This window comes from Falco biarmicus, chromosome 3 (genome assembly GCF_023638135.1).
Source record: "Falco biarmicus isolate bFalBia1 chromosome 3, bFalBia1.pri, whole genome shotgun sequence".
NCBI lineage: Eukaryota > Metazoa > Chordata > Aves > Falconiformes > Falconidae > Falco > Falco biarmicus.
In genome coordinates this window covers 110,097,043-110,122,940 of record NC_079290.1, presented here as the reverse complement: position 1 = coordinate 110,122,940, position 25,898 = coordinate 110,097,043, and the positions used below count along the sequence as shown (strand labels likewise).

General features: G+C 49.0%; 1 protein-coding gene across 2 annotated transcripts in view; it reads left to right on the top strand.

Moving 5' to 3' along the window:
• Positions 1 to 25,373, top strand: part of FBXO42 (F-box protein 42) — a 48,265-nt gene extending 22,892 nt beyond the window's left edge. For both annotated transcript variants that reach the window (XM_056332373.1, XM_056332372.1), the window contains 7 exons: positions 2,676 to 2,810; positions 20,547 to 20,700; positions 21,792 to 21,902; positions 22,180 to 22,276; positions 23,338 to 23,394; positions 23,862 to 23,978; positions 24,131 to 25,373. In XM_056332373.1, coding sequence (XP_056188348.1) covers positions 2,676 to 2,810; positions 20,547 to 20,700; positions 21,792 to 21,902; positions 22,180 to 22,276; positions 23,338 to 23,394; positions 23,862 to 23,978; positions 24,131 to 25,228 — 1,769 coding nt within the window. In that variant the 3' untranslated portion in view covers positions 25,229 to 25,373. The remainder of the gene's footprint in view (positions 1 to 2,675; positions 2,811 to 20,546; positions 20,701 to 21,791; positions 21,903 to 22,179; positions 22,277 to 23,337; positions 23,395 to 23,861; positions 23,979 to 24,130) is intronic.
• Positions 25,374 to 25,898: the final 525 nt, after the last annotated feature.

The window sequence follows — 25,898 nt, the reverse complement described above, 5'->3', positions numbered from 1 at the left end:
AGCGCCCTGGATTTCTCACTAAAAGCCAAGGCCGTGAGGGCTTCTGGCTTTTCAATAGAGGATCTGCATGACAAGCCCCAGGTCAGACAATGGGACCCACGGCAAAGGCCACCGGGCGTCATGGCATCCCCTGCCGAGCCGTGGTATTGTCTGCAGGCACTTGAATGTGCCGGTTTATGGCGTCGCAATTCAGAGTGGTGGGATGAATGTCGCTGGCGTATGTATGGGTGGGCTGTGTTTAAAGATCTCTTTCATGCTGGAAATACATACCTCTGGGCTGCAAAATTAGGACTGTAGGGCTGGGTCACTGGAAACCAGTGGCATGCTTGTACTGGTCTAGAGTGAAGCCGGAAGCAGGGACGACTTTTCGAGAGGATTTTCTCAGAGTAGTTTTCTCTTGCTATCAGAAGTAGGTTATCAGCCTTTCACTGCAGGTGCTCCTTTTATAGGTGCTTTTTTTTTTTTTTTTTCCCTATCTTGCTGCTGTTTCAAAAAGGAAAAAAGCGTTTATGTCTGTACAAGCTCTGGAGCAGTCCTGTGTCCCATCAGGTCAGCTCATCTGAATCTATTTTTATTTTTTAACTGGTGAACAGCTGTGTACAACATGTGATGGAGAGAGAGAGGGAAGGAACGGTGCAGCTGGCACCCCTTGCCATGCATCTACCTCCACTTTTGCTTCAGCAGAGAATAAATATCAGTGCTTTTTATCAAAGCCGCTGTATTTGCATGCTAATCCTTCATCTTGTCACTTCCCTTGTGCTGGTTATTTACGACACCGTGTGGTTCTTAACCTGGAGGTGCTCTGTGGAGGAGCTTCTGCATAATCACGGGTGCTTCTCACCTCCATCTTGGACCCAGGGCCAGATGCTGCCCTGCGCCATGGGCTGCCTGCCTGAACTTTGACTTTTCCTCTTGCTTTTCGTGTTGGGCAATATATCGCTTGTCATCACAAGGGTGATGACTTCTGCTCCCTCTGAGCCCTGGCCGGTACCCTTCAGTGTTCCCAGAGCATAAAACATTGTGGCTTTCTACCATGCACTGGCACATGTGTGCACGGATATGGTTTATTGTGGTTTTTCGCCTCGCTAGACTTGATAATAAATGCTTGAGAAATCACTGGGGAGGCCTTGCTCATGTTGAAAGGGTCGATACTACTTTTTGATTACTTTTGGAGGGCACCTGTATATGAAGTTGGGCTTTACAGAGAGATACTTTGGTTCTGGGTGCAATTCAGGCAGTGAGTCCTCTTTTAGACAAGTGCCGGTGCTCCCCTGGCCGGGGCTAGGGGATTGCACACAGGATTTAGTGTTTTGGGACTATCCGTATGTGTGCTGCTGCATTCCTGGTATCTAGAGAGCTTTAAATATGTCCTGGGAGATGCAATAACAAACGGAGCAATGCCCTGGCTGACAGATCGAGGCTTCAGAAACAACCTTGTCTTTCCTGCCAGCCACAGTGTCCACTTTTTACCAAAGCTCTGGGGGAAGAATTTTACAGAAAGCACAAGAATTGAGATATTTCAGGCTGTGTCAAGTCAAGGGAGGACTGCATTTCAAACACATTGCACGCAGGTTAGCGGAGCAGACAGCACCCGGCCGATCGGAGGGCACGGATGCTGAACCTGCTGCCTGATTGCCCAGCCCAGGAGCTGAAGTCACCTTGGCTCCTCAATCCTTGGCTTGCAACTGAGCAGCTGGTGTGAGTTTTGTCTATCAAAGCTGCAACCAAAGGATGAGCTTGCTCTTCCAGCGTTGCCATCAGGCACTTGTTCCACTTCTGAGTTAGGCAAGATGTGGAAGAGATGATGCTGCCTTGCAGGGATCTCCAGAACATGAAAGGCAAGGGGTCATCATACAAAGTCAACGGAGCTCATTGTGTTTGAGGAGGGAAATGCAGAAACTGGGAAATCCTCTTTGTAATTGCAGGGGTTTAACTTTCTGAGCACATTGGAGTCATGTTTATCCTCCAAGGCAGATAAGCTGAACGAGTCATCTTTACCTTATGTTTAATTTACTTCTTGTCAGAGGTGCCTGGGTGCCACAGGATGCTCGCTGCCAAAGGAAAACACCTGCATAATTTCTTTCTTGCTGCAGAGTTTGGTTTGGGGCCAAAAGCTCTTTATTTCCCTGGGTATCTTTGAGGGGCTATCAAGTGCGTTCCCTCCCCATTCCTCATCTTGCTGCCCAATCCTTTCCCGTACAGAGCAGAGGGAGTGCTCACGTAAGATACACGTGTTTCAGTGGTGCTTTTTCTATGATGAAATAGGGTAAAATGCTGTCAGATTTTGAAAAGGAGAATAAATGACCAGGTCTAGGTACATGGGCCAGTTTCTTAATCTAATTTGGCGACCCTATAACCATACGAACTAGCTTAGAGAAGTTAAGTGTGCTGAGTGCGTTAATTGTAGCTAATCTAATTAATTACAAGCTTCTAAGGCAGCTTTCTTTGCGCTTTTAGGAGCAGCTCTGCTTGAGAGGATAATCATCTCAGAAGTTCTTGCTGGAGGTTTACACTGGTCAGGGATACTCCTAAGCTGGCCCATGGTTTTATTGACATTGGGGCAGCCCGTCTGCTTTTCACCTGTCTGAAACCCAGAGGGGGGTATGGGAAACTATCTTCACCCAAAAACATGAAGGTCAAAGAATTAACTAATCTGTGCGTTTGCTTTTTTCCAGGTGCGTGTTACTATGATGCTAACCAGTCGATGTACGTGTTCGGTGGCTGCACGCAGAGCAGTTGTAACGCCGCCTTCAATGATCTCTGGAGACTTGACCTGAACAGCAAGGAGTGGATCCGGCCCTTGGCATCAGGTGAGAAGTGGCAGACGTGCAAACTCCCCCACTGCTTTATCAAAACTTACCTTGTTCCCAGGGCTGGCTGGTCTGATTCTGTATTTCCCTGTGTGTTTTATCATCTGACTGGTTTTCAGATTATATCCCTTTGGTTTTTTGCATCAAACTGTGCGTATCCTCATGCATACAGCACCGCGCTGCGTTGTTCCTCCTTGTCTGGAGCGGTTGCTTGGTGCTGGTTTGTGCCATGCCTGATGAGTGACACTTACCTGTGGCCGCAAGAGCCTGTGTTGATAAGTCATTGTCCCAAAGCTGAGATTATTAATTTTTCTAGTAACTTTGGTAGCTGCCACTTCAGGTATTTTGAGGAGTGGAGGAGACATGCCTGTGCGGGCTGCCCACAGCAACCAGGAGAGCGTGGGAAAACAGGTACATTCCTGCAGTCCGTGCACTCTGAGCAGGGCAGGAAAATGCCACAAATTATTTCCCACACTGGTTTTTGTACTCAAAATTTTGTCACACACGGCACACTTGTTTTCCTCTATATTTCTGATTTTGACTAAAATAACTTTGAGAAAAGCAGAAGAATTGGGGGAAGCTCCTGGGGGGGAAGTCAGTATTAAACTAGCCATTTCAGCAAAAGCTTTACATTAACAAAGAGTAGGAAGAAGAAAAGGAGCTCAGCATCCACCAAGCACTCCTTGTGGGCTGGTCTGCTTGGGTGCAGGCTCGCTCTAACCCTGCTTCGTGTGCTCTGAGTATCATGGGTTACATCATTATTGTTTAAAGTAATATTTTCTTGTCTGACACTTTTTTCTTATATAAAGTCCTCCAAAATGCAGATGTGACATTTGACCAATTCTCAGAAACTTTGAAATGTTAACATGTAACTTATTGCTTGATGACCGCTCACTGGATATCAGTCCGCGCAACTGTTAATGTTTTGATTTGATTTTTTTTGCGTCTGCGCGTGCACTCTATGATGCCTATAGTTGAGAATTAAGCAGTCATGGACTTAAAATGGAGGAAGAAAACAAACCACAGCCTTACACGTATGTGGAAAGTGGCTCTTGCTCTTCCTCCTCCCCTGCCGTAGCACTCTCCCTCTACTCAGGGGTAGAGAAGAGGCCATGGGTAGCATAAACAGGATACCGGGCGATGCAGACCTCTGCTCTGACCCAGGACGTCTATTCTTGCAGCCCAGCGAGTTCTTCCGTCGGATTGAATGTGGGGCACGACTCGCAGTTAAGGAGTCCAGCCGTCGGCACCCAGCTTTGCTCAGTCACTCTCTTGGTATTTCGCAAAGTCAAATTCCCACTGCCTTACTAACAAATAACACTTTTAAAAGAACGAGTCCTGTGGGAATATGTGTCAGAGTTAAGTCCCATGGGAAGATCCCCCGAGGAAATATTTCTGCATGCTGTCATGAGCGCCTGTAGCGAGATGGGATCACAACTGAAACTTCAGGCAGTCTCACCGAACAGAGAGCGCTCTTGTTCCTTGGTCTTCAGAGAAGATGAGTCACCCCACGCTTGTGCCGGTGGTGGTTTCTTACACATAGCTGTGCGCTTTTTTTGGGTGGTTTTTTTTTTTTTTTTTTTCCTGTGTGCCCTTAACCAGAGGGTTGGCACCCACTGCCTGGGAAAGAATAGTGACTGGAGGGGGCAAAAGCAGAGAGCTTTGAAACTTGGGAGTCAGATGTAAATAAGGCAGGAGGGATCTTTTTAAAAGAAGAGCTGACGTTGATTGATTTAACACTTGCTGTGTGTGCAGGCTAATTGCTTGTGGAGGCTGAGGAGGAGTTCCCACACCTGGCCCTATAGACTCTGTAGGGTAGGTCTTGCCCCAGAATAAGACAGCAGCTTTTCCACAAGGCTCATTCTTGCTCAAAGAGGTTTGATCACGCTCTACTTATGCCCTCATTAAGCATGGGCATCTTATCTAACGAGACCTAAAGGGAGTGGGAGCGTGGTGCCAGGGTGATGCTAAATGCTTTAGATGCAGCTCAGGTGAGCTGAAACAACTTAATCCTTTTTCCCTCTCTGAAGGGCTTTTCCAGGAGAAAACACCCTCTTTTTTTTGTTGTTGTTGTTTGTTCATACCTGTTTTCGTTTGGGTTTTCTTACTTGCAGGCATTAGATGACATGAGCGCTGGATAATTCATCTCCAGCCTGAGCTGCTGCACTTCATCTAGGAGTAAATATTTAGCCTTCAAAGAAATAATTGGCCCGTGTTTCTTCAGTCTCAGAGACAGAGGAGGGAGATAATTGTTTTTAAAAAACCCTAATTTTTGAGGTTTCAAAGTATTTTTTTGCTTGGATCTAAAACAATGGCATTGACTTTCTACTTATTAGGCTGGAGCAGAACAAGAGAGTTAATGCCTAGCTTTTATGTAGTGTTTTTTTGCTGGTGGAGTTTAATGCTCTACAAAGGAGGCTCTAAGGCAGCAGGATCTCTTATTTTAGGAACGTGAACAGGAATGCCTCTAAACTCTTCTCCCCCAAGCTCTTCTGGCCACTTTTGGAGCTACTTTCCACCTCTTCCACTCCCACATTAAGAGTTTTACTGGAGCAGGAGGGGAGTGATAATTAATGGCCCGTATTATGTGGGAAGCCTGCAATGTTATCCCAGGATAGGTGGTCCCTGGGAGGCAGGTGCCTTTCTCCGTGTGTTGGGGATGATTTTTTTTTTTTAAAACCTTTATTTGCATAATTAATCCAGGCATTTCTTTGATTTTTAGCCTATCTGCACAGAGAACTTGATGGAGGACTGGAGGTGGTTTACGCTGGAGTCTGTTTATCCAGCTAGAGGCAAGGGTTAGTCTCGACTCCTCTGTAACTCAAGCTGCAGCACGCCACTCTCGCAACGAGGGTGCAGGCAAGATGACTTTGGCGGTGATAGTCCTCTGGTCCTGTAGTGTCCCATCCCCCCGCCCCCTCCCCAAGAAACAACCTCTCGTGCAGCTGAAACAGCCAGGGAAGAAACCAAAATCCATTTGAAACAGAGATTCCCAGGACTTAATGCAATGGGTAATTGCTGCAGGGGTTCCCATAGCGTCAGCAACCCCGCACCAAAGCCCTCGCCTAGAGTCAGCTAACCCAGGATCCAGCCCTGGATCTGCGGCGCTGGTGGCAGGGATTTTTCCTATTTCCATGCAGGTCTGTGAAACACTCTTGATCCTTCCATCTCTGTGCGATGAAAACTGCTGGCAGGTCCTGGGAGAGGCTGCCTCGGCCATCAGCACAGACCCAGACCCTTTGTCGTCGTCTGTGTCTCCTGCTTGTGTCATCCTCAGGCTGCAGTGGATAATTTATAGGTAGAATTGAGAGCATATCCCCAGGCAGTTATCCATCTGGCCTGCCTGTGCTATTTCAGACTGTGTGTTTCTGCAGACTTTCTCTCTTCCTGTATTTGTTAGTTTATATTCCTCAGGAGCCCGGCACTTTGCCTCTGTCTGTCAGAACTGTACACTAAACTGGGAAATACTGTTTTTAAATCAGAAATATAAAAATTCCAGTAGTTTTTGACAGTGTTCCCAGAGGCTTAGGGGACAAAGGTGGAAAGCTTTTCTTTTTAAAACTGAGGCCTTTACTGTGCTTATAAAGTACAGAATGATGATATAAGGACTGGGTCTTTGCAGGGAGAGGGGTGCTAGCTGAAGTCCTACAGGATCTGTGCATCCTTCCTGTTGTTTCTGCTTTGTCCTCAGCCAAGTGTGATCCCCTGCTTTCCTTCCGTCTTCCCTGCAGCTACCTGGGAAGGCGAGAAAGCTGGAAAGACCCCAGTCCCTGCCCTTGACACAGTGTGTTTTCCCACTGCCAGGCCGTGATATCCCACTCTGATATCAGGGGAGTTTAGGAGACTTGCGGCTCCACTTTTCCTGTTTGCTGTGAAAAGGCTCGCCGTGCAGCCGGCCCTGCATCCACCCTTCCGCTGGGGGGGTAGAACTCCCCAGGACTTGTTTCCTGGTGTTTTTGTCTCCCTACAGTCGTGCTGCATTTGCTTTCACTGGAGAGGTGGGAAAGCTTCTCATCTCTTTCTCAGAATTTTAGGACAAAATCAGGCTTGGAGGCCAAACTTGTTCATTAGATACTCTGATCCTTTCTGTCCGCGTTCACAGTGTCAAGATGTAGCTGCATCAGAGCAGCTGATCTTCCCTTCTTCAGCCTGAAAATAAGTAGAGACCTTCAGCCTGAAGTTTGCACTTAAAACCTCCCGGGTAGCCTTAACACAGCACAGTAAGTGTGCAAAAAAAACCCCTCTCCCACATCCATTCCTCTTGGCTCTGTTCTTCCCCCAGGTCCCCTCTGTGCTTTGAGTGGGAGCTGCTGGAGTTTGAGGATCAGGTTTCCCCTTGTGAGCTGAGGGGAAGGTGCCTTTGATGGTGTTGTGTCAACAAAACTAACAGCCCAAAGGAGGTAGGAGAGTCTCTGCTGTCACCTGCCCCAGGTGATTGTATCAGATGTGGTCCCTGTGCGGTGGGAGGCTCTCTTGGCTGGAAGAGAAACCTGCCTGTTAGTTGTCGAGCACAAGTGGAGTGGTTTAGCCTTGACAAAGCTGTGCAAAACCCTTGCCTCCAGCAAAACAAAATGCCCTGTTTTCATCATCTCCTTACAGAAAACAGCGGTAAGTTTTCAAAACAGTTGGTGAAGTTTCATAATGCTGGTCCCAATCTGGAGTGAGCTTCCTTGTTTGTGGCCTCAGCAGTGTGAGCTTTGTGGAGCTGGAAGAAGATGTGAGCCACAGCGCAGGACTGGACTTCCCAAGGAAGGCAGGTGGTCATGCAGCTGAGATCCAGCAGATGTCCAGCCCTTCGCATCCGCACATTGGTGCAGCACCTTCATCCACAGCTTAAATAACGGACAGGACCTGTGGCTGCAGGGCAGTCCATGGGGAATGGTGGGATTTCTAAAGAGTAAACAGTTATAGTAGTGGAAACCTCCTCATGTTTGGATTTAAAACCCACTGTGTCTGAAGATCTCTTGAGATCGCAGATTGTTCAGTCCTTGGTTGTGTTTTGCCTCTTCTTTTTTCTGAACAGCAGTAACCAGCTGAGACTCATTGCTGAATTATTCTGCCCTGATCCCTGTATTGCAGTTCTTCTGTTCCCATTGCAGAGTGACTTGCCTTGTGGTAACTCGGCAAGCGATCCAAGGCACATCCTTGCTTTGGGTATTAAAAAAAGCCCTACAAAATCCTGACCTGACCATGCTGGTAGCCTCTCAAGCAGCACTTTTTGTCTGGGGACTGCTGCTGGTCCCCAAGACTTCAATTGCGAGATGTTTCTTAGCAAAACAAACAATTCCCCCATACACAAAGACGGAAACCAGGAGAAGCAGGTTTTGAAAATAAACTTCCAAAATTTAGCCCAACTCATTTCCACTTACAGCCCTTGAGGGGAGGGCAGCAAAAGGGTTTTCATGTACCCGTGGGTTTCTGAACTTGCTGCGGTGTTGAACAGCACTTTTTAATTGAAGGCACGCCTAACTTTTAATAAAAGTTTGGGATCACCTTGAGCACACTGAAGCCATGTCATAGCTGCTGGCCTCCTGGGAATCAAAAGAAGTGAAAAGTTGATACCTGGCACAGAATAACGTCTCTAATTATGACTGCAGCTGCTGGCTGCGGGTGTCTGATACTTCAAAGTAGAACAGGTTAATGGAACGGATGGAAATCCCTTGCAGTATGTACGGTGTCTTTCTGCTGTCGTAGTATTAAATGCAGCCTGGAAGAGAGGAAAGCTTTTCTCCAGCTCTTTTCCTGATCTGCTTTGTTTCTTCCTCATCGCCCTTTGAATTTAGTAGCAGTTGGGCATACTTCTGCCTTTGCAGAGCTAAAACTTTCCATGTTATCATCAAAACCCTCCCTGACTTTCCCACCATGATCAAAATGCTCTTTGAGCCCTCAAGTCCGGAGTGACTTGACCCCGTTGAAAATCTGCCTGACTGGAGCTTGCTTATCGCAGAGCTAATTGCTGCCCTTCTTGAAACAAAAACACGAGTTTCTGGGCTTCGTTCTGTCCCATCCTTTGGGACTGACACTGTCGCAGCATGGGTTGCTTGGCATTGCTTTCTGTGATTTAAATATATTGAGTGCTTTTCCCCTCTTTGGGCTCACAGGTTTACAAGGAGGTGAGTAAGCACTCCTGCAGAGTGGTAGTAGCCTTTGACACCTGTACCCTCCAGCCTGGTGTTGTCCTGTCAGGCTGGGAGTGACAGGGAGCACTGAAGGATATGAAACCTTTCTGAAATTCAACCTGCAGGGCAGAAATAAAGAGGCAAAGTGCATCTTTTGAAGAAGCATCCTGGTAACTAGAGAAATCTAACTGGCAGTACGTACAGAAATGCTGCAAAGCACAGGATGTCGAGATTGTCTCGTTGCAGGTATGCAGGGCAGTAGCCTGCTGCTCCCAGGTGAAAACCGTGTCTGTGCAAGTGTTAAACAATTTATATTGCAAAACATAACATTGCAGGGAGTGGGAGCTGGGTTTGCTGCACTTGGAAACAGCAGGCTATGCCCTGCTCTCCGAAGGAAGCAACATCTTTGAATATAGAGTTTAAACTTCATTACTGCCCTTCCAGAGAGCGAGCCCAGAGCTCGTTTGGCAGGCTCTGAGCTCTGGCTCTGCAGTGCTCGGGGGTTTCTCAGTGCCTTTTGGTCCCTCAGTTAGCCTGTGCGAGGCAGACAGGATGCTAATTTCTTCTTTCTTTGCTTGGGTGGTTTTGAAAAATCTCTTGTGAAATGTGTGTTATTAAATATGAAATATTTCAAGGGCAAGAGATGAAGAATCAGCAGGTGAAGGTTTGAGGTTTTGGTTTTGGGGTGTTTTTTTTTCAAAAGCTGTGACACCTCATTGGGAAAGCACTGCTTGTGCGTGGAAGGCTGGTTTCCAGGATTAATCCATCGCTGTTTGGTTTCAATAGGACTGCTCTGTGGCAGTGATTAGGTGCCTAATCTGAGTGGGTTTAGGTTTACAACGCACATCTACCCTCCCTTTGATTTGCCCGGGCCCTGTCTTCCGCCGTTCTCGTGGCCTCTCTGACTGTTTGTGCTTTAACCTCTGATCAGCTTGTCATCTCAATCCATTGTCTTCCAAATTTTGCTCATCCAGCGTTGCTTCTTGTGCGCGGGGTAGCTCTTGCCCCATGGGATGGACACCCTGCCATAGCTGACCCAGCAGCATTGCATGGATTACACCAGGGATGCAGAGGTAGAAAGTGCATGTGCAAATTTGGCATGTGATCTGCTGTTTGCAAGGATCTATCCTGCACAGGCAGGAAAAGCCAAAAGATTCCTCTCTTCTTCCCAGGGCTCTTGGAGGCTTTCTGCCTGGGAAATCTGTTCCCTACAAAAAAAAGGCAGCTGCTTGGAGAGACCGGTTGTTTAAATGCTTCAGAAGTAAAGCCCTTAAACTCTTCAGCTGCTCAGTGTGATGGGAATTGGATGTGAACTACTGCTACCAGGGTAAAAAATATACCTGTGCCTCCTATTGAGCACCGCACCTGAAAACCATCTTGCTGTGTGGCTTTCTCCATTCCTCCATCCCTGAATCATGCCTGGCTGCCGCCTGTCCCTTGCTCCAGCTGGCCTTCAGTAAGTTATCCTTATCAGTGCACCCGAGCCGCGTTCCTGGAGCATTTCCAATTGCTCCCAATATCTGCAGAGGTCATAAAGTCACTCCATAACTTCATTCCTCTCTTACAGCTTGAGGATGGGGGACAGAGCCTGTTCAGCAATTAAAATAAGGAGTGACTGGTCCTCACCTTGTCCACAGGGATGCTGGGATGCTACTGTTGTTGCCTCTTCAGCATCAGCATGTGCGTCATCGCAGGAATGCGGTGCCGGAGGCAGGCAGAAATCGCTTTGAAGATGCCAACCCGCCCGCCTGCACATGGAGGTGGGAATGGGCCCAGGACTTGGGACCAGTGGCAGCAGAGCCAGCTTTTGTCTAACGAGCTGTCACAGTGGTGCTTGGAGACTTGGTAAAGATGGCTTTACATCAGCAAGCCAAAACAACTGGTAGTTTCTTTCTCCTGTTCCCTGCTTTCAGTGCACCGTGATCATTGGAAATTCAGCAAATTTTTATCCGTAGGTGAAACATGGAGGGGAAAACAGTCCCTGCTGTGGGAAATTTGCTTCTCGGAGCGGTGGCTCGCCTGCTTTTGTCAGCAGGTCAGCCAGGCATGTCTGACCATGGCGCTTCCACAGGGGAAGATGCTTTACCCTTTGGATGCCCTGCTATCCTGCCTCGGACAGTTCAGCCTGATGCGGGGGAGTACGAAAGGGAAAAAGCAACAGAGGAAGCTGGGAGAGAGGTGGCTCGAAGGGAAGTTGATGTTTTAAGCGATGATCAGGTTTTTCTCTTCCCTCAGTACAGGTCCAGGGACTTGTGGTCCTCTATAAGGCAAGAGGTAAGCTGAGCATCTGTACTTTGGTGCAGAAGTGGAGTCAGGCAAGGAGATCCCATGCATCCATTCATCCCTGAGCCTGTGGGTTTGTTTTAGTCCATAGGATGCTGAATTCCTTTTGTTGAGATCCCTGACACAGAGAACCTGGGTCTCTGTGTAGGCTGCAGTCAAGACAGCCCTGAAAGAGGGGAGCTGGTTTTACTTGCCTTTCCTTGTTGCATTTCACTGGCTGCCACCCTGTCTGTCTTGTGTTCAAAAGGAGACATCCAGCTGGTCAGCAGAGCTGCCAGGAGTTTTTCGGGAGTGCTTACTCAAACGGGAGCTGGCGACCTTGCCATGGTAAAGTCAGCAAGTCTGCGCATCTCATAGAGCAAGAGCCTCAATAAGGAATGGTTTCGATAAAACTCTTGTCTCCTGAATGATGAAAGGTAGAGGGATTTATTCAGGATTTTAAATCAGCCTGTATGGCAGTTGTCACTCTAGAAGCTTTCTTGCATGTGTCTGTGTGGAGCAGCCCTTCTTAAGACACTATCAGCATGGATTGAGCAGAACGGCATGAAAAATAGCTTGTTGCTTTAACTTTGTCGGATTTAGATTCTCAGAGAAAAGCTCCCTGGGCGCAGATCCCTCCCGAGATTTAATGGAAGAATTTTTCCCACTATTGCCTTTATCAGCCTCCGGGAAGGATGCAGAGAATTTTTAGCCTCCCTGGTGCCCGTTTGTGATGCACAAAGGTAGCCTCGAGCAGGGACTGGGCGAGGGCTGGCTGATGCACACCACTTTTCAGCATCACGGGTAGCACGCGCTCATTTTAAACATGACCCCTAGGCCATCTGAAAATACTACCGACGAGTGTGCTATACCAAAATTGGGGAAAACTATTTGTAGCCCTGTTGGTAAATAAGAAGTCCATAATCTGTAAAAATAGGTTTGTGGGGTTAGGAGTCCTTATATAGGCAAATAACTAGTGGAGTCTTGGTGGTGGTGCTTAGCATCTGGTAGCTCCCAATGAGTTTGGAAACTTCTGAAGGTCTCACACATCTGAGAGTTGGGTACCTGCTGTTGAAATGATGAGCAGAAATCTTTCTCTTGCCAAACTCCTTCCTCCACCTGGGAAAGCCAGCGCTTGGAGAACAATTTGCTTCTTCATGGTCTCAAAGTGCAAGCCTGTAATCTTTCAAACCAGTACTTCCCTCAGCAGAACTTAGGGTTGATTTTGCAAGAGTTTATTTTTTCTATAAAGAGGTTTTTTTATTTGTTTTACTTTCAGGGGTCTGTGTTTTTCCTGACAGTTGGTTTCACAGCCCTGTGGAGAATTTAATTTCTTGCAGATACCTGCTTGTCGGAGTTTGGCTGACTGGAGCCAAGGTATTTGCAAAGTGTCAGGAGGCTGTGAGAACAGCCAAGGCATCTGTGAAACCACCTATTTTCTTTCCTTTTCAGGAAAGGAGGCTTAAAAATATGCAAGCAGGCGCCCCAGCCACATACACACTGGTTGTTTACATTGGTGTTGTCTCGGATATAATTAATGCATTGCACCAGAGAGGAAGCTGATAGCCTGAAATCGGCTCCTGCCTGAGGCTGGTGCTGTCATCCCGGCCGTTGCCCTCGGCGAGAGGCGCGGGAAGTACCGAGGTGCGATAGAGGTTTCTCTGACCATGAGCTCCCTGGTCATTTTGTATCAAGTTATTCCTTTCTCCTCCCGGGTCCCTCACAAAGCCATCCTTCCTTGGCAGGTACATCCATCATCAGGGGCACCTCCGTTTTGGGGTCAGTGCAAGAAAACCCTGCTATCCCATGGCTAGATCATTCTTATCAGCTGGGGAAGGAGCTTTGAGGAGCCTTCGGAAAGGTCCTGCTGAGAGGCTTCGGGCAGGCTATGCTGACATCTATCGGCAAGAGCTCCTTCCAAGGCAACCCAGCCAGCAGGCACGCTTCCCGACTCGAGGTTTGCCTTCTTGAAGCCTTTGCCTGAAGGACCCTGTCCACCAAGGTTACGTATGCAATACTCGAGACTAAACACGCAATATTCCCTTTGCAGTCTATACCCTAGCCAGCGTGACGTCCTTTCAAAGACTCTTTAAACCCTCGTGCTGCGTAGCCTGATTTTACATCTTTCACAAAAGCAGCTGCAGTAAAAAAATCTCCTTAAATCCGGTAGGCATGCGGAATGACGAAGCACTAGCTCATGCTTGTTTGCGATCCAAAAGGTGAATATTTATTCCTGACTTGAAATATTTAGCGAGTTTGGCATTAAGCACTGGATTTACCAGAACAAGGGAGAAGAGCGCACTTCTTGTGTAAAGAAAGCGTAGTGCAGGAACCGACGGCTTGCAAATGAAAATAAGGGGGAAGACAGCAAGTGAGGGAAGGGCTGGTTAAAAGGAAGATGGAAAGAGCCGGACTGAATGTCCCTTTGTGTGTTATACTGGGGTTTTCAGTAGGTAGGTGTTTTGTTTTCAGTAAGAAGTTGCATTCTCTTTGCAGCAAATTCCAAGACGAGCGTAGCCCTGCTCTTCCCAGCGCTGAGCTTTTTGCATTTACTCCAGTAGACTTTTCTGCCTGTGCCCACAGGATACTCTTTAAAGGATGGTTGAGGTTTTTTTAGCCCCGTGGTAGCTATAACCTCACCAAATTACACAGCAGCCATTTCCTGAAATGCCAATAATTTGGGGGTTCTCGGACGTCTGAAATGCCTCTGCTGCCTCCCTCGTGCTGTGGCAAACAAAACGGGAGCGTGACTTGAGCAAAAAGTGTGGAGCTCAGCAGAGCTGGGGCACGCTTCTCCGCTAACCCACACATACCTCGGTCCCTTCCCTACAATTAGCTGGTTATTATGGCGTTGTGTAGTCTGATACAGCAATTTCCATCCCTCCGTTTGCCTCCTGGAGGGAAGACAAGTCACAGGAGCTGATCAACCCTTTCTCTGCAAGCGCTGAGCTCTTTAATTGGCATCAGAGCTGTTTTGTGTAGGATGTCAGGCTGTTACTCAAATCACTTGAAAGTCTACAGGGTACAGTATCACTGAAGGGGCGGGGGGGGCAAAAAAACCCAAATATTAAAGCAGAGAGAGGTGGATTGCTGGCTGGCTTTTTGATTCCACCCACCTAGAGGGAAAAACAGCTTTTGCAACAGCGGCACCCTTTACCGCAGGGCCAAATTTGCATTTCCCAAAACCAGGTGAGATGATTGCGAAGGGGAACATGGCATGACCTCACAGCACCTCGGAGCGATGCTGCTGGTGAGAAACACCCAGGGTGGACTCCAATAAAACCTCTCCTGCAGCATCGAGGTGCATGAATTGCAGTGGTGCTTATTTGCAGCTATTAAGAGATAAGGGGGCGAAGCTCCGGGGTGTTCTGGCACTCTTATCTCATTGCTGTTTGCTCAGCTTGCTGTGTAAGGACATTTTTGCCAAGCATTAGCACAGAGTGACTCAGTAATCCTGTTGCACAGGGTTCAGAGGACACTACCTCTTTTCAACAGCTTTATCGGGCTCGGAGTCACAGCATGTAAGAATTTCCTGGCTTTAAAAAAAAAAAAAAAAAAAAAAAAAAAAAAAAAAGACTATAACATTGCAAAAGCTTGGAGGTGACTTATCCTCCACGGCGGGGATTTCTGCCTCCACCTTGTAAAGACTGCAGGAAACCAGACCTTTGGTTTGACGCCGTGGGTTTGACTGGGCTTGTACCATGGGTCTGTGTTATTGCAGGGTGGGATTGCAACACTGAGAGCACAGTGGAAACTTTTCTGTGTGGAAACGTCAGGGGGGCTGCTGTGGTTTGGTTACATACTGCCCCTAAACTGCAAAAAACCCTGCCAGTTGTGCACAAATATTTCCCCTGCTACCTGAGGGGTGTTTTGTAGGTAGCAGATGTATGTGTCTACAGAGGTTTTGTTTCCCTGCTGGGGAGACAACTCGCATCTTGTTTAATTTTTCTTTAAACTCTTACAAACTGAATTCCTGTCTACTTCTGAGCAAGGAATTTTATTTTTTTTTAAGTCAGATTTGAGGGAACACTAAATTGCATGTGGCTTTGGTAAGGGAAGATGATACTTTCCTGGCTCTTAAAAGCTTTAACATTTAGGCAGGCCCAGCTAAAGCTGGTCTTGAAAATATTCATAGTCCCAGTGCCCTGTTTTGAACATTTTGGGGATAAAACCAGGTGAATGTCAGATGCTGGATCTGAGACGGCTGACCAGTGAGTCCTCAATGTTGGGGTTTGACTTGGAAAAGAGCTGGTGTGCGATGTGCTGGGGAGATGTCCGCTCTTCTCACAGGGGCTCTCCTTTGGTGTCTCCCAAATCCGATGCTAATACTGGGATTGCCAGGATGCTCATCCTCTGCTGGTCACGCTGTATTCCAGCCTCTGGACCCCTGCTCACCAGCTTGTTGCCTGCCTTTTGTGAAACCTCGCAAACTGCTGGCAGGGGGAAAGCTTTTGGGCAAATCTGCAGACTGCTGTGGAAAAATCCTGGCTGGCCTGGGAAGCAGAGGGATTTATTATATTTTCCTTCTCTGGTTTCTCTTCCCATCGAAGGGGAAAGATTTAGGGATTTCAGGCTGTCATGTGAGTTTGGGATGGACCTTCGCATAATGGAGTGTAGTCGAGGTAATGCCTTGACCAGGGTAGATGATGGTGCTGGGGTTGATGAGGTTTGCAGATTTGGACCTCTGATTTGGCATCTTTAAGTCTGCCAGCCTAAATGCCGGGCTAATAAATCCTGGCAGAGCATCAGGCCAGCTGCTGCCGGTCAGTTGGAGGCAGCGCAGCAGGTTTCACCCTCTTGCTGAGCGGTCGGGGGAGAGCAGGAGCTCTGCATTCTGCATGCCGCTCCCCCAGAGCTGCACATGGTTTAAAACAGCAACAGGACAGGGTACCGCTCCTGCGAGGAGAGCTCTGAGGCAGGGCTTTTGTAAGTCAGAGGCAGAGTGCGTTAAGTCCAAGCCATCCTTTTAGCCTTGTTTCTGCTGTGACATCCAAGAGCTGGGTCCATTTTTTTTTCCTTTCTCAAAAGGAATTTGCTTTTTACTGCTTCTCTTTGACTCTCTCTAAGCAACGCAAGCTCCTTGGGGTGAAATCCTGCACAGCCTTTTGTTCTTCGGCAGGTGGGTTATACTGAAACACTCTGACTTTGCAGAGGTACAAACCATTTGGAAAGCACCAGCACCAGTCACTAGCAAATGCTGCTTTTCATACCTTACTATGCAGATTCAGCTTCTCCCTCTAGCTTTTTCTTTGGGATTATAATGTGCTCCATTGCTCATGTGCCCACCAAATTAAGCATGTCCTTGTGATGGGACCTGATTTGTTGAAGAAATATAATTTGTTCACAGTGAGCAGCTGGCTTTGGCAGGCAGCTGCTGTGTTTCCAGCGTGGCTTGAGCCACAGTGGAGCAGGATCATTGCCTTGTCCCTTCTTTTGCTGGTGCAGGTGGTGGCTATTAGCCCCGAGCCCTTCCCTAGGAAGGTTTCATATGCCTTTGGTGTGCAGATTGCGGGCGGCTTTTGAACCTGGGAGCTTGGCTTCCTTTGCACCTTGAAATCCACTGGTTGCTGGACGAGCTCACTTTAATTTCTCAGCTTTGAAATTGGAAATGCGGCTGTGGGCCTGTTTTTGTTTATCCTAGCATCTTGTGTAAATGGAATCAGCTGGCGATGATGGTGATCAGCTCACTGGAGTTGTAGGGAGAATAGCATCCTCCCTTGCTGGAGCTAAGGTGGCTTGAGAAATCCAGCAGATCAGGCAGTAGCGGCTCCTGGTTGTTACTGGTAGCTCTAGTCTCATCTGCCTCTGTTGTAATAAAATTCCCCAAAATTTATCCCCTTGATGCAACCCCAGAACTCTTCCCCCCAGGATGGTGCAAACCTTTGGCTCACTCCAGTGCATCTCTTTTACAACATTTCCCCAAACGATATCGATCCGAACCTATCCTTTCATCTGGGTAATCCCATCAAATTGGGCACCTTGTATTGTTTTCCCCACTTCATTTTTATTTTAAGCTGCACTTGGTATTCGTTTTTGGAGTTGCTCGGGGCTGCACCTACCATAGGAAAAGGCTCATCTGGAAATCAGTTTTACACGTGCCCTTACAGCCAGGCTTTTATTTTGTGGCCGCTGATCTCTGCGCATGCTGCTCAGTTGCATTAGACGGCTGAATAAATGGGCTTAAAAAATGCTTATAAGGACAGATCCTAAATAGATAGCATCCAGAGCTTGTGTCAGAAGCGATCAGAGGCTAGCATTTCTCTTCCAAACATCCGTGGAAGCCGGAGATCTGTGTTTGTGTTTTGAAAAGTATGTATCTGCTTTGCGAGCCAGGAAAATCCATCAACTGGAAAAAAAAAAATAGCTCGGACCAGCTTTTAGCTGCTCATTCTGACTGAATAAACAGCATCAGCTGTAAAGAGATGTTGCCTTCTATGTTTAGGAGTAGTTAATTGTGCCTGCACTCTCTGCCTGCTTAAATTCTTATCCCCAAGGAAAGATAATCAGATACCAGGCTGGATGGTGTTATCAGGGTGTGGAGCTTGGAAATCCAGCCAGGAAGAGTCCTCTCTGCCCTCTGACCAAGGGAGCAGCAGAAACCAGTGCAATTAGCTAACGATGTTCTTCTGCAGGCACTTTGGTCCCTGGTGAGGAACAGAAGCCGTTTCATTTGCAAGCGTAATCCGGGAGAGGAAGAAGCCCTCCCGTGTCAAGTACATTCCTGCTGGCCTTTGAAACGCTGCTCGGCACATCCTCTCAAGAGCTCGGACTTTGAGCAGGTTGTTATGCGCCCCATGTAGTGGAGCGGTGTCCCTTTGATGTCCCTGCTCCCGTCCCTGCGCTCTCTGCATACTTGAGACCTGAAGTCACAAAGGCTGCCGGTCGCCTTCCCCCCTTTGCCTGGGCAGGGCAAGCTTTGCTCTGGCTCCCTTGGGGTGCTCCGGCCCTTCCCAGGACAGTGGCAGCAGCACCCGGCAGGTCCCCTCTGCTTTGGAGAGATAAGCGGTATGAATTCCGCAGGTTTCAGCTGCTTTTTGTCCACGTGTTTCACTCGAATGCAAGATCGCTGAAGCCCTCTCGGGTACAACAAGCTCGTGGTGCGTGTCTCTTGCAGAGAGCATCTGTAGATATCCCGGCTGCCCGGTTGGAAGAGGTTTTGAGAGCCCAACTGCTCTTTGACTTGTAAAACCCAGGTTTATTTCCTGCATTGCAGAATGAAACTCCGCTCGCTTCCAACCGTACAACATCCAATAACAGGCAAAGCTTCCTGAAAAACCAGGGCTAGCCTCTGCCCTGGGCTGTTTATCTGTTGTTGACTCATTTGGGAACCATCTCGGTGTCTGAGGTTGGGGTTGACCTTCAGGTTACAGCAGTAGGAGGGTGGCACCGTCCCAGACCATTCGGAGCGAAGTGCCAATCTGTTTCTCCATCTTGGCATGAGTTTAACTAACCTTTTTTGGTTTAAAATACCCTAATTTAAAACCAGCACCTCTCACCCCATGCTGCCTTGTGGCGTCCTCAATGGAGAAAAGCTCAGCCAGCCAGTTCTCTACAAGTCAGGTAGAAATGTTTCTAGCAGTCTAGCTTGTGATGCCAAGCTTGGGAGAGCAACTTTAGGCTCTTGCCAGGGAAATATTTAGGCTGGAAACCTGCTGGTGTGGATTAATGAATTGCACACAGCCACGGAACGAGCCAGGAAAACAAATGTGGGAACAAAGAGTAACCAAATGTGACCCTCTTCTGGCACTCTCATCTTTAAGGAGACCTTAGGTGTAGCTCTGGCCAGGCTATATATGTGCCACAGCAGAAGAATTGTTTCCTGCACAGCTTTATTTCCCTTTTTCCCCTATAGCTGTATACCTGAGCAGCAGCAAAATGTGCTTTGTCCCTGGAGAAAAGCTCAGGCACTCTACAGCCATCTCCTCTGTGTCTGGCCGGGGTTTGCTTTTTGGCTGGGCTCTTAACCACCCACCACCTGGAACCCATCGCAATCAAATTGCTTTTCTCAGCTGCAGCATCTTAAAATAGCTGCTCTGGTTTCTTTTAAAAATAGTCTGTTCTGCATGTCATTACCTGCTAAAAATTCTTCTCCAAGTCCTATTAGGACATTGGAGGAGAGAGGTCTGTTTGGTGTATCGGCCTTTTTGGAGAGGGTGACGGTGCTTCTGTGGCCACGTGCGCTGCCTTGCCCTTGAGCTGCCCTCGCTTCCCACGGCTGGGCACGCGCATCCGTGTTTTTCGGGTGATGTATTTTAATTATTTTGAAAGCGTGACTGCAGAGGTAGAGGAATCTGCCTGGTGCTGGTGACAGCTGTGGGAAGGAGGATGCTCAGACACATCAGCCCTGGCTGGAGAGGCTTTAGCTTTTCCTGGGAAGCAATTTGGCACCAAACGCATCAGCAAGGTAGCGACACAGCACCTCGGGCTGCTGGAGTGGGCAGGGTTTCTGGTTTTGCAGCAGACTGCGGCCGATTTCCTGACATAAATTCAAAGGGATCCAATCCTTTGATAGCCACCCTCACAAAGGGGCTCGTTGCATTGAAGTTGCTCTTGCTCTGAGCCAGTTAAGGACTGATGTGGTGGCAGCAGGGTCATAACAGAGCAGCAGCAGGTTGAGAGGTGAGCTCTGCGCTTCGCTGCACTGCAGGAAAACCTCTGGGGTGTACAGCATTTTCCAAGCATGGCAAATCGCAATGGCACCGAGCCCAAGAGGTCACATCGTCTGGCTTGTGCAGGTCCTGCTCAGGAGGTCCCTGCCCCCTGCAGAGCCTTTTGAACCTTAAACAAGCCAAGCAAAAGGTTTCTTAGTACTATTTTTAGAGGAGTGCTTTTTTTCTGCGGGCTCGAGGAGTGACTTAATTCACACAGCAAAGCGTTTAGGGTTTAATTGTGCCACTTGACAAAAAAAAATGTGATTTGGTGCACGCTGCCGCTTGTGAGTACCCGAGCGATCTGCCACGAGTGACTCTGGATGCGCTAGAATTGGTATTCGTTCTCCCCCCTTCCTTAGGGAGAAGTTACTCGGTATTTGGAGGTAATTATTGCTTTTATTCTGTGCTAAAGCAATAATTTCCAGGGATGCACTCAAAAACTAGCAATTTCCTGCCAGTGAGTGACAGATGTTTTGCCATACATGAGATGTGCTTTCAGGCTCCTACTAATTATGATGACACAAATCGGCTGTAGTTTTCTTCCCAGGCTCCCAGCTCTAATTTTGCCTTCTTTTCTGCATTTTTTTTTTTTTTTTTAAAGGTAGAGTCCATGTGTTGTCACACTTCAGTGAAAACCGATGCAGAGTGCAGTGTCTGTGTTCAAGCATGGTTTCTTAACCTTCCTTTTCTCTATCCCTGCCCAGGTTCGTATCCCTCGCCCAAGGCTGGCGCCACGCTGGTGGTCTACAAGGACTTACTTGTGCTTTTCGGTGGGTGGACGCGGCCGAGCCCTTACCCTTTACACCAGCCAGAGAGGTTCTTCGATGAAATCCATACGTACTCACCCTCCAAAAACTGGTAAGAGCACATCTGGATTCAAAGCCCAGGCTTTGATCCTGTAAAAATGTGTCTGTAATGCAGCTGGAGTAATGCCGGAGGGTGTCTCTCTGAGCCCGCCTGGGAAGCTATGCACGGCCCTGGTTTCCTAGGTGTGTCTAATCCTGGTGTGTCTGCGATGCTTTTAATGAAACGAACCAAAAAAAAAAAAAAACAAACCAAAAAGCTGAAAAAAACCACCCCACAAAAGCACACCGGAGATGTGGACATGCTGCTGTCTAGCACTTCTTGGCTGGTGGTTGCTTCCATATGGCTCTCGACTCATACTTAAAAAATGCCAGGCTCCCGGAGGGCTCCCGGCCAGCCAGGTGGGAAATCTGGATGTGAATATTTTAAAAACTTAATCGATGTAGCTGGGAGCAGTGAGACCTTTCTGAGGAAAGGAGAAGATAAAGCCTTAACTCTTGGAGGTCTTGATTTTAGTGATAGTCCAAAACTCACAGCTCCTGTGGGCCTCCAAGGGAGACGGGATAAAGCAGGTGTTTGCACCCTGAGCAGGTATCTGCACCATTTTAGAAATCTCTCTGCCTTTACAGCTCCTGGATGAAAGCATCCAGCAGTGACCAGAGAGATGGCAGGAATTTTCCTTTTCCCTTTAAACGCCATTTGGCTGGGTTCAAACCAGGCTTTCTCACTGATGCTTGTGTGTGAGAAAGGAGAGAATGTTGTATCAAAGCGGCGATGGTTCCTGTTCCTCTTTTCACTGAGAACTTTTCATCATCAAAAGTGTCAATTATCCAATGCACTTTTGGGCAGTGTCGTTAACAACGCTGTAATTAAACAGCGTTGGAAATAATTCAAGGCGAACTTAATTGAAAGGGGCGATATTTCCAGCTTGGCTCTGTGACTTTGTCATGCTTTAAATATGTTTAGCACATTAGTATTTCTAATTAGTTTCGTTATTATTTGGATTTTTGGAGGTTTTCCCTGAGGTTTTCCTCTGTAACATGTTCTTGAGAACTTTGCCAGTCCCTGGGATTTTGCTTTTTGCCATTCAATTGGCACTTGCCTTTCTGACCCGATGGTGAATATCTTCCTCTCTCTTTCCCTAGGTGGAACTGCATCGTGACCACCCACGGCCCCCCTCCCATGGCAGGACACTCCTCTTGCGTTATTGAAGACAAAATGATCGTCTTTGGGGGTTCACTAGGATCTCGACAAATGTAAGTCTGGGGTGAGGGTGCCTGACAAGTGCTCTTGCAAGTGAGGAGCGTGTCGTGGTGGTCCTGGGGTAGCTCGTAGCATTTCAGAAGGAAATTTCCACAGGGTTTTGGGGTCTGCCTGCTGGCTTAGCATACCCTTCGCTTCTTTTGGCAAATCCCCTTGAGGCTTCAGCCGGCAAAAAACCCAGTTCTGCCATAAAACTCTGCCCTGAACCCATGTTTCAAATGCCCAGGGGGCCCAGTTGTATTGTCAGCGCTTGTTGTCTCGCCCTTGCAGGAGCAATGATGTCTGGGTGCTGGATCTCGAGCAGTGGGCTTGGTCCAAGCCCAACATCGCCGGGCCCAGCCCTCACCCACGAGGTGGCCAGTCTCAGGTGAGCTCTCCTTCACTAGCTCAGCACCAACACACACTGCCAAAGCTGAACCAGACAGAGCTTCATTTCCAGCTTCCAGGCAGCTCTCAGCAGGTTGCCTGAAAGCTAGCACCCGATTTCCAAGTTATCTTTGCAGCCTTTGCCCGACGGGGCCTTGTTTTCCCAAGCCATCTGTTCTGTGAGGGTGCACTTTTCATCTCCCTAACGTTTAGGCAGGTACCGTGCCATGTCTTGCACATGACTCAGAACTCTAATGAGCATTTCTAGAAAACAAATGGCTGTTTTAACCCAGCAATCATCCCCCATGGCATTTAAGATCAATCAAGTGTTATCACAGGTTGGTTTGGCTTGGGTCCCTTTTGATTGCTCCGCTTTCCTGATTCTCGGTTCAAGTGACTGCGGATTGTACCCGCTCAAAGCATGGGTCTGGCAGCACCTGTTTTATTGCCTGCCCAGGGCAGGGAGCTCGTGGGAGTCACCCAGCTTGATGCAGGTATCTCTGTTGCAGCTGCCATCCCTGCCTTCCCTTCATGGTCCCCGGGAAGATGGTCAGTGGTTCCCAGCGCGCGGTTCATCTCAGCCTAGCAGGGCACCCAGAAGAGATCGCGTGGGTCGTGCTTGAACGTGCCTTTCCACCCACTGGAAAAGGAGACTAGGGGACTAGTTCACCCACTGCCAGCATCTAACAAACATTTCTGCAAGCGTGTGCCCTCCCAGACAATCCTTCCACGTTCTCCCTTATTTGAAGAGGGGTGTTGAGTCCCCTGCGCTTTGGCTCACCTTCAGGAAGTAATTGCTCTCCTTTGTAAGAGGAACTGGTTTGCAAGCTGTTTGGGACAAGGCAGTGGGGTGAACCCTGCATCCCACTTTGCCTCAGGCACAGCAAAACCGGCTCTCCATCCCAGCTCCCCTCCTCATCCCGGGGCAGACAAAATTCGGCAGTGTCTGCGCAGCTGAGAAGCCATAACCTGGCTCTCTTTGCACTTGGAGGTCTTGCAAAAAGCGCTGGGGACAGCTTCACATCCTTCCCGGTCTGAAACGCTCTTCTTTGCCTCCTCCAGATCGTAATAGACAACGAAACCATTTTAATCCTCGGTGGCTGTGGTGGTCCCAATGCAGTAAGTATCCTGGGCCTGAACTGCATGTGTCTTGCCGTGACTGTGAGCCCTGGGTGCTGGACTAGGGAGAGGGGGGACTTGTCATGTTACCCAGAGAGCATTTTATTCTGCAAATCTGGGCACCCACATTTTAGATTTTCCAGAGAAGCTGTCTAGCTATTGCTACAGCTGCTTTAATTAAGAAAGAAACACCCCAGGCACTACCTGAGCAGGTCGCCAAGGTTAATTGAACCTCAGAAGAATTAATCCTGATTTTATACTGGGGTAGGAGGTGGACGTGAAAGGATTTGTCCATGGCTGTGGTAGGGTGTAGTCACTCCTGGGTGGTCAGATCCTGATCTGGGTCACCCTTGCTCCGTCTGCAGCAGCAAAGAACTGCTCCTGCCTCCGATGGGGTGATCTCAGCAGCAAACCAGGCTCCTAAATCTCAAACCAGACTCCTAACTCTGTCCCACTTTTCTTCACAGCTGTTTAAAGACGCCTGGTTACTGCACATGCATGCGAACCCCTGGACGTGGCAGCCACTCAAGGTGGAGAATGAAGACCATGGAGCCCCGGAGCTGTGGTGCCATCCTGCCTGCAGGGTACGGACGCAGTGGGGTCTCTGCTCTCTCATACACATTCATTGATCTTTATTCCCTGCCCAGGGTGCTCCATACCCCCGAATTTTTCCCCAATACAGTACAAAGGATCATCCCGCCATCCGTAACCTATTATATCCCTGCTCCTCTTCCAGGTGGGACAGTGTGTTGTGGTCTTTAGCCAAGCCCCCAGCGGGAGAGCCCCGCTGAGCCCCAGCTTGAACTCTCGTCCTTCTCCCATCAGCGCCACGCCGCCCGCCCTGGTCCCCGAAACACGGGAATACCGTTCTCAGTCTCCCGTCAGGAACACGGACGAGGCTCCCTGTGTCAACGGCCGCTGGGGCACCTTGCGACCCAGAGCGCAGAGGCAAACCCCCTCAGGGTCCCGGGAAGGCAGCCTCTCCCCGGCTCGAGGGGACAGTTCCCCTGTACTCAACGGTGGGAGTTTATCGCCTGGAGCCCCAGCGGCTGGCGGTGCCTCCTTGGACAGCCCCGTGCAGGTTGTATCACCCAGCACGCCTTCCGCGGCTGAAGGATACGACCTAAAAGTGGGGCTTCCCCTGGCACCGCGCCGGGGATCGCTGCCGGAGCAGAAAGACCTGCGTTTGGGATCCGTCGACCTGAGCTGGGAGCAGAAACCAGCTTCCATCATCTGCCAGATGGACGCTGTGGAGGGCAGGACAGTCAGCGCGAGCGTGAGGAACCCCCCTGAGCAGACCAACGGCATCCACACGCCGCCCCACGTCGCCAGCTCCCTCCCAGGGGCCGTCTCCCCCGGCGCGCTCCGGAGGAGCTTGGAGGCCGTCAAAGCCCTCTCTTCCAAAGGCACCTCGGCTTCTGCGGCGTTGAGCCCTCCTCTGGCTTCTTCCCCAGGGTCCCCAGGTGCTGAGACGGGCTCGGCGGCGCGTCTGGGCTCTACCCAAGGCGACGGCCATTCCTTACCTCCCATCGCCCGCCGCCTGGGCCACCACCCTCCCCAGTCCCTCAACGTGGGGAAGCCTTTATACCAGAGCATGAACTGCAAACCCATGCAGATGTACGTGCTGGACATTAAAGACACCAAGGAAAAAGGACGAGTCAAATGGAAAGTGTTCAACAGCAGTTCGGTGGTGGGGCCACCCGAAACCAGTTTACACACGGTGGTGCAAGGCAGAGGGGAGTTGATCATATTCGGTGGCCTCATGGACAAGAAACAAAACGTGAAATACTATCCCAAAACAAATGCCTTGTACTTTGTGCGAGCAAAAAGATAATGCGGCCCAAGCCCTTCGCCGCCATCGCCTTCTCCCTTCCCCCCCCGGCTCTTCCCTCTCCTCTCCGAGCCCTTACTCTGTCACGCAGGCATTCAAACTGTGAATTAGGGAGAAAGAAACCAATAAAGTCCAAGCAAAACCTCCAGCGCTGCCCCGCCAGTTCCCAGTAAGACCCGACCCCAGTTAAGCAATCCATGTTTACAGGCGGGGAAGGACCCACGCCGCTGTGATCCAAGCCAAGGATTTGGGGTGAGCAGGTAGGGAAATCTGCCATCCAGTATCCTCTTGAGGTTGGTTTTCTTTTCTAGGGGTTGGGGAGGCTTCGTCTCTCTCCCAAAACTCCTCGCGGGACGTGAATAAAAGTGGGTTTATAGGAACAAACCAAACACCGCAGGCAGGAGGCTGGGAGCTTCGCGCACTGATTATTTCTGTGCTTGACTCCGTAAGGAAAACAACAGCAATACCCCGTCAGGAACCTTGCAGTGCTGCGAACCTTTGCTCAACGCAAACATGATGCCTTTTTTTTTTTTTTTTTTTTGCCTTTCACCCCTTTGGCCTGCCCCTCTCATTCCTGGCCTCTGTAGGGGACCGTAAGAAGGAAGAAAGGACAGGTTTTTTTGCATCAAAATGCCAAAAATAGTAAGAATTAGCTGGGCGTTAGCATCCTGCT